The sequence below is a fragment of the Haplochromis burtoni genome, unplaced genomic scaffold (genome assembly GCF_018398535.1).
Source record: "Haplochromis burtoni strain Fernald_Lab_line unplaced genomic scaffold, NCSU_Asbu1 Contig_3515, whole genome shotgun sequence".
Classification (NCBI taxonomy): Eukaryota; Metazoa; Chordata; class Actinopteri; order Cichliformes; family Cichlidae; genus Haplochromis; species Haplochromis burtoni.
The window spans coordinates 1-6,623 of NW_024585876.1; the positions used below are offsets into that span (position 1 = coordinate 1).

At 39.5% G+C, this 6,623-nt stretch overlaps 2 protein-coding genes across 2 annotated transcripts; one reads left to right on the forward strand and one right to left on the reverse strand.

Moving 5' to 3' along the window:
* Positions 1-2,626: 2,626 nt before the first annotated feature.
* LOC106632914 (centrosomal protein of 295 kDa) lies at positions 2,627-2,745 on the reverse strand (the record flags this gene model as incomplete). Its single annotated transcript, XM_014331640.2, is given in 1 exon segment — positions 2,627-2,745. A coding segment is annotated over 1 exon segment (101 nt), but the record flags the coding sequence as incomplete, so codon positions are not given.
* Positions 2,746-3,107: 362 nt separating this feature from the next.
* On the forward strand, positions 3,108-5,932 carry med17 (mediator complex subunit 17; the record flags this gene model as incomplete). The annotated part of the gene is given in 7 exon segments (XM_005953396.3): positions 3,108-3,331; positions 3,667-3,919; positions 4,592-4,755; positions 4,884-5,103; positions 5,210-5,346; positions 5,472-5,553; positions 5,780-5,932. Coding segments are annotated over 6 exon segments (988 nt in total), but the record flags the coding sequence as incomplete, so codon positions are not given.
* Positions 5,933-6,623: the final 691 nt, after the last annotated feature.

Genomic DNA, 6,623 nt, shown 5'->3' on the forward strand with positions numbered 1-6,623 from the left:
GGGGACGCTAATCAGAACTAGTCAGAAGGCTAGACCGTCCAATTTCACGCCTTTAAGTTTTAAAGGCGTGTTTGTGTGTGTGTTTATACAATTGCTATTATGTTTGCACTTTATGTGTAATGTTACTGACTGCAGAGATCAGTAAGATGTGTGTATTTTTTATTTATTAGTTTTATTTATTTAATATTATTTTTTTAATTGAATGACTGTCTAGTAGTTCACAGATGTCGAAAAACTGAGTGTGGTAAAGCCACTGATTTTTTTTATGTATATTTCTGCAATCTGCACATTGTACTGACTTTCATTTTAATGTTTACACCAGGGTTCCTTGTCAGCACTTTATGCTCAGATGTTTGTAAGCTAAAAATAAACTATTGTGTATGTTCAAATATGAGATGGCACGATACCACTTTTTTATGTCCGATACCGATACCGATATCATAAATTTGGATATCTGCCGATACCGATATGAATCCGATATAGTGTTTTTTAATCAACAAAACTGTTTTTTAAAATATCTTGCTGCATTTTGCAAGTCTGCAAGTTCATACTCAAGTTTAAAACAACAACTACACTAAAGCTATTCTGTTATACCTGTATACAAAAAAAATATTTCATAGTTCAGCAATACTGATCAATCTAATAAACTTAGACCTACACCATCCTCCCTATTCTGGTATTTTAAAGAGTACTTAGCGTAAATATTAAGCAACCTAACTAATAGGGTTCCAACTCCCAGCAACAACAAAAATAAATAAATAAAAAATAGGGAACCACCCCTCACGCGCCACCTCATGATGCTTAATCGATGTAATCAACATTAATTTGATGCAGTGTGAAAAAAAATGCACAGAAATCAATTATTTTTCAAGAAATATTAAATAGATTCAACATCTTTCTTCAACAAAATTGCAGACTGCACAGATGGTACCTTCCCAAAGGAAAAAGTACTATAGCTTACTAGGGTATATATATTAGACTTAATAGTCACTATATACAGTAATTGACTTCTATTCATTTTACATCAAATTAAAACTTTGGGTGTCAGATAATTATTTATTAAAAGCTAGACATTTTAAATGAGAATAAGAAAGAAAAGTATGTCTTTGTGCCCCCTTTTCCCTGTTCATGCCCTATCGGCCCCCCTGGCTAAACTTTGCTAGATCCGCCCCTGCACAGTTACCAGCTGTCAGCTACGTAGAAAACGATCCTGGTGTAGAAAGTAATATTAAATAAATTCTAACAACAGCTTATCAAGCTTAAACGTGCTGCTGTTGTTCAGCCGCTGGTTTCCTCTTTCTGGCGCAAAGTGGACCAAAAACAAACAAGAGAGACTCGCGACAGAAAAGCCGATCAGCTGATCATTAGCAGTTTCACGATTGAAGTAGCAGCCGGAGAGCGAGAGGCAGTCGTTCGTTAAGCTTAACGCAGGAATGCTTTACAAAGATTCAGAGATGGACTTACACACTTGCTTTACTTCTCTCGGGGATAACTTTGTCGGAGATGAAATGCCAGGTTGCTAGCGAAGCTCCAAATGCTATCCAGACCACCGACAGGTCCCGCATGCCACAGCCACTCTATCACGTGATGCATACTGCTCCGACGTGCTAACGTTCTGAGGTGAGTTACGGCGTATGTGAGGTGCTTTCGTGATATTTAATGGATCGGATTACATTTTTTATTTTTCTCCGATATCCGATCCAGTAATTTAGGTCAGTATCGGACCGATACCGATACTTAATATCGGATCGGTCCATCTCTAGTTCAAATATACTGTTGTGATTGAAGAAGTTAAATAAAAATGTCAGTCATCAATTCATGCATCACCTCATGTCATCATAACAGAGGTCTGTCTTCCAGGAAAGAACAGTTTAAAATTAATGTAATATAGTATTGGCCATACTATATGATGTATTGCTTGTCTTTGTTTAATAATACAGAAGACAAAGACCTTAAAAAATAATCGCATATCGCATCGCAATCGCAATATTGGGGCAAAAAATCGCAATTAGATTATTTTCCATAATCGTTCAGCCCTAGTGTGCATATATCACGCAGAACTATGCACATGGCATAGTAACAGTAGGTTACAGTGATGACCAACTTAATTATCTTCATTACGTCATCTGTCAACAAAAAAAATGGATGCAATACAAAAGATAAATCTTGGCCAGTAATACCAGCAAATCTAATCTTATTTGGAAAAAAATAAATAAATAAATATGTGTCAGCAGACTTCACAGCAAAATACTTTGTGAACTTTAGGTCCTTCACTGGTTAGTTACATACGAGACTTTACAGCTTCATCATGCTAAAAGAAATACTACGTGAATACCCTGAAACTGTCTGCCTTTGTTTATTCATGTGTCAAAGCAACTTTCGGAGACAGAACAGACCGATCAGACTTCAAAAAAATGACTGTACGCACACAAAAAGACAGATCTTTTACACATGCAAGTAAAATTTAATGTAGGCTGAAGTTATGAACTCATGTGAGTCTTAATATAGTGTTTATCAGACAGAAACAGGGGTTCAAGTAAGCACTGGCGCTTCATCGGAAAACATCCCACAGGTGCTGGAAATCAGGGACCTAAAGTGAAGCAGAAAGCCATAACACCGCCTTATTACCTGCTGTATCCGCAGTTTTCTCCTCCTTTCCTGCTCCTCTCGTATTATCCGAGCCTCTTCGTTGGGACTCGGTCTTAATCTGGACACTTTTCTCTTCATTTTCGAGCACTTCACTGGCGGACATTGCCCCCAAAAAAGCAAACAGCAGGTTGCGGTTCAGCTAGCGGCGACGGCTAATGTTTGCACGCTTCACTTTGTTCGCCGGCATAAAGGTTCCGTAGGACAACTTAAACTTGAAACAAGTGTTTACTATACAAGCAATTACCAGGCAGGACGCTTAAAGTGCTGTTTATTATCCGAAATCCATGCCAACCCAAAAAACGGACGTTTTTGTTTTTTTCTTTGTCCTAAACGTCACATCCGGTAGTTTAAACTGCCCGCCGTGTCTTTGCCGTCCACATGAAATATTAGTTCCTAGTCATTATATCTGCATAAAAAACATTTTATGCATTTAAACATAAAATACATTAAAAAAATACATCAATAATATATATATACAAACATTAAATACGTAAATAGTGCTAAAGTGACACAAAGCGTTTGAAACAGCTTCCAGCCTCAGAGTTCATCACAATCGCGGTGGGAGGGGGACCGTGCAGGAGTTACACTCGTTCCTGTATTGATGAGTCTTTCACCGCTCCTGGAACATTTAATGCAATACCCGAGTATTCCTCGATACCTCCAACACTAGTGAACGCCAGAGGTAAGATTTACAGGAGTAAAATAGTATTTGGTGTTTTAAGCTGTTCTCTTGAGCTTTCGAGTCTCCTTTTATGCTGTGAGCTAAGCAAAGAGCTAACACTAGCTAGTGTTGCTAACTAGTAAAACGTTACAAAGTGACTAAAAGAGCTGAATTATTATCATCCAAAGTTGTTGAGGAGTATTTTCTAATTCTCGTTTTTTACTTTAACATTTGGAAGTGAAGTATTTTAGTGTTCTGGTTATTAAACAACCTATATTAAATGTTTGATTCAGAGGTTTTCTGGTCTCCCCTGTATCTGTGTTTGATGACTAACCCTTTCTGCCTGTCCACTCCAGTTCTCAGCCAAGTCTGTCATCATGTCTGGTGGTCCAGCGGTGAGGATCAGCATCGAGTCTTCCTGTGAGAAGCAGGTGCAGGAAGTGGCCCTGGATGGGACCGAGACCTATGTCCCTCCTCTATCCATGTCCCAGAACTTGGCAAAGTTGGCACAAAGAATTGACTTCAGCCAGGGATCCGACTCAGAGGAGGATGTTGAGGGAGAACCCAAGGACCGAGAATGGGGCAAGCAGGATGGAGAGGAGGAAGAAGGTAAAATGCTTAAATAAAGCAAGGAGCTAGAGCTACACGAGCCATCACACATTCCTTGGTATAATCAGCTGCTGTGTGCCTTAGGCCAACATAAAATATCAAGCTGAACTTCATTTATCATAGGTTAAACATTTCAGTTCAGAACTTCACTTAGATGGTGAATAATTACCAATAAATATATAATTTTCATGCCAAATATCCTTGGACAAGATACTAGAAGTTGATCAGAGTATGAAAGCATGTGAATGTTACATATAAAGAGAATAGAAAAAAGGTGCTTGTGGGAATGGGTGAATGAGGCAAGTTGCGTAAAGTGCTTTGAGGGCTCAGAGTAGAAAAGTGCTGTATAAGAAACAATCTATTTACCATTTAAATCACAATGGAGCCTGTCATGTTTTGAGGCTGCAAGGTGTTGGAGGCCTTGTGAAAACTGATGGAATTATGAATTATGTCAATCCTAAGAGTACACCCGCTGCTCCAATAAATAAATAAAATGGATTTCAGGAGTAATGACATCCAGCTAAATAAAGTTAAACTTTATTTACAATTTACTCCGGACTCTGATGAAGAAAGGAGGACCACCAAGTAGAGTGCACAAATGAATTGAAAACAGAACATAAGGTTTTTTATCACTTGTTGGAATCGAGCCCAATTTTCTGTTTTCTTGCATAGGCACAGTAAAATTTCAGCCGTCTCTTTGGCCCTGGGATTCGGTGCGTAACAACCTCCGCAGCGCCCTCACAGAGATGTGTGTACTGTATGATGTGCTCAGCGTGGTGAAGGAGAAGAAGTACATGGCTTTAGACCCCGTGTCTCAGGATCCAGCAGCTGGAAAGGTAAATTAAACATGTCACTTACACTGATTTTTTTTTTAAGGGTTCTACAAAAAAATCTCCAAATGTCAGCAAAGCACTCTCAGGTTTGTCCACAAAGAGATCTTTTGCTCCTTCTCCAACTCCTGCAGACACCACAAGTTTTCCAGCTGATCAGTAAAAAGAAATCGTTGGCCACAGCAGCTATGATCCTTCAAAAGGGAGCAGAGAAGCTCAGTAAGTCAGTCGCAGAGAACCAGGAAAACAGGAGGCAACGGGATTTCAACTCTGAGCTGCTGCGGCTGCGCTCACAGTGGAAACTACGCAAAGTTGGAGACAAGATCCTGGGAGACCTCAGCTACCGCAGTGCAGGTGATAAGAGAGGAAAACACCTCACTCAGTCAGTGCTGCTGCGTCCTACAGATTAACATTAAGACACTTTAAACCTGTTTTCTAACTTCTGTGTTTGCCCGTGCAGGCTCCCTTTTCCCCCATCATGGCACATTTGAAGTGATCAAAAATACTGACATTGATCTGGACAAAAAAATCCCAGAGGATTACTGCCCACTGGACGTCCAGATCCCCAGTGACCTGGAGGGGTCTGCTTACATTAAGGTCAGAGGGAAATGACATGTATAATATGTTTTTATTCATCTTTTCTCATTCCTTGTTCATTCTTTGATTTTAGATAATTACCAGATATATTAGGTGTAATAGAAAGATACTGTTTGTATCTTCAGGTGTCCATTCAGAAACAAGCTCCTGACATTGGTGATCTGGGAACCGTCAGCCTTTTCAGACAACAGCAAAAGAACAAAGCTGGTATGGTTCAGCACATATACACATTAAAAGTTGTTCAGTAACACAGAGGCTCTTTTCTTCCACATTTTTTTTTTCTAGAAGGGCATTTTATGAAAATAATAAATTATTACATTCTGTGTGAGAAAGCGCTCTTTAGGCTTTGGCAAAGGATGACTGAGCCCACTCTAAATTGTAAGAGTAAATCCCACAAACAAAACTCTTGGTCTTTTCTTTTGTCTCTGCTCAGGTACGCAGCAATGGCACGTGAAACTGGAGGCGGCTCAGAATGTTTTGCTCTGTAAGGAGATCTTCGCCCAGCTGTCCAGGGAGGCAGTTCAGATCAAATCCCAGATCCCTCACATTGTTGTGAAAAACCAGATCATCTCACAGCCATTCCCAGGTGAGAATGTGACACAAATGGGGTCCTGGTTCAGTGTTTCTCACAGTTATGTATGTGCTTATGTGTGCCATACGGAAGCATATACCTTGCCTTGAGAGAATAACTGACCCAGTGCTTGAGCACAAGGACTAGTTCTCCACCTGCTGCAGGTTAGGGGGACCCTCCAGCTCACAGCAGATCTTCAGAGCAGAACTAGGACTGCAGTCCAAAAATGGTAGAAATGTAGTTTGTCTCACCGTGGGTTGAGACTGCCGCAACAGAGTAAACTTTCAAAATAAGAGCACGGGAGGTTGTCCACTTGTCAAGTGATTGTGGATGGCATTAAAGAGATGAAAACATTTTTAAAAAATGCTACAATATCGATGCATTAGTCTATGTCTACCATGACAACACAGTGGTTTTGTTTGATATTATCATGGGAATATCTTGTTGTAATTTAATAGAACTTAGAACCAAAATGTAGACTCACAGCCATCGTACAAAAAAATACCTGTGTGGTATTTTTCTCTAAAACTTAAAATATACATTATGGGGATTCGTTGAGACTCAAGTTAACGCGTCTTAATGTGAAATAATATGGGACCTATAGGTATTAACAAATGGTGAAAGATCCAAATAAGAACAGGTGGGGATGGAGGAAGACAGACAATCTGAAAAAGAAAGGCAAGAAGTGATATTATATATATATATA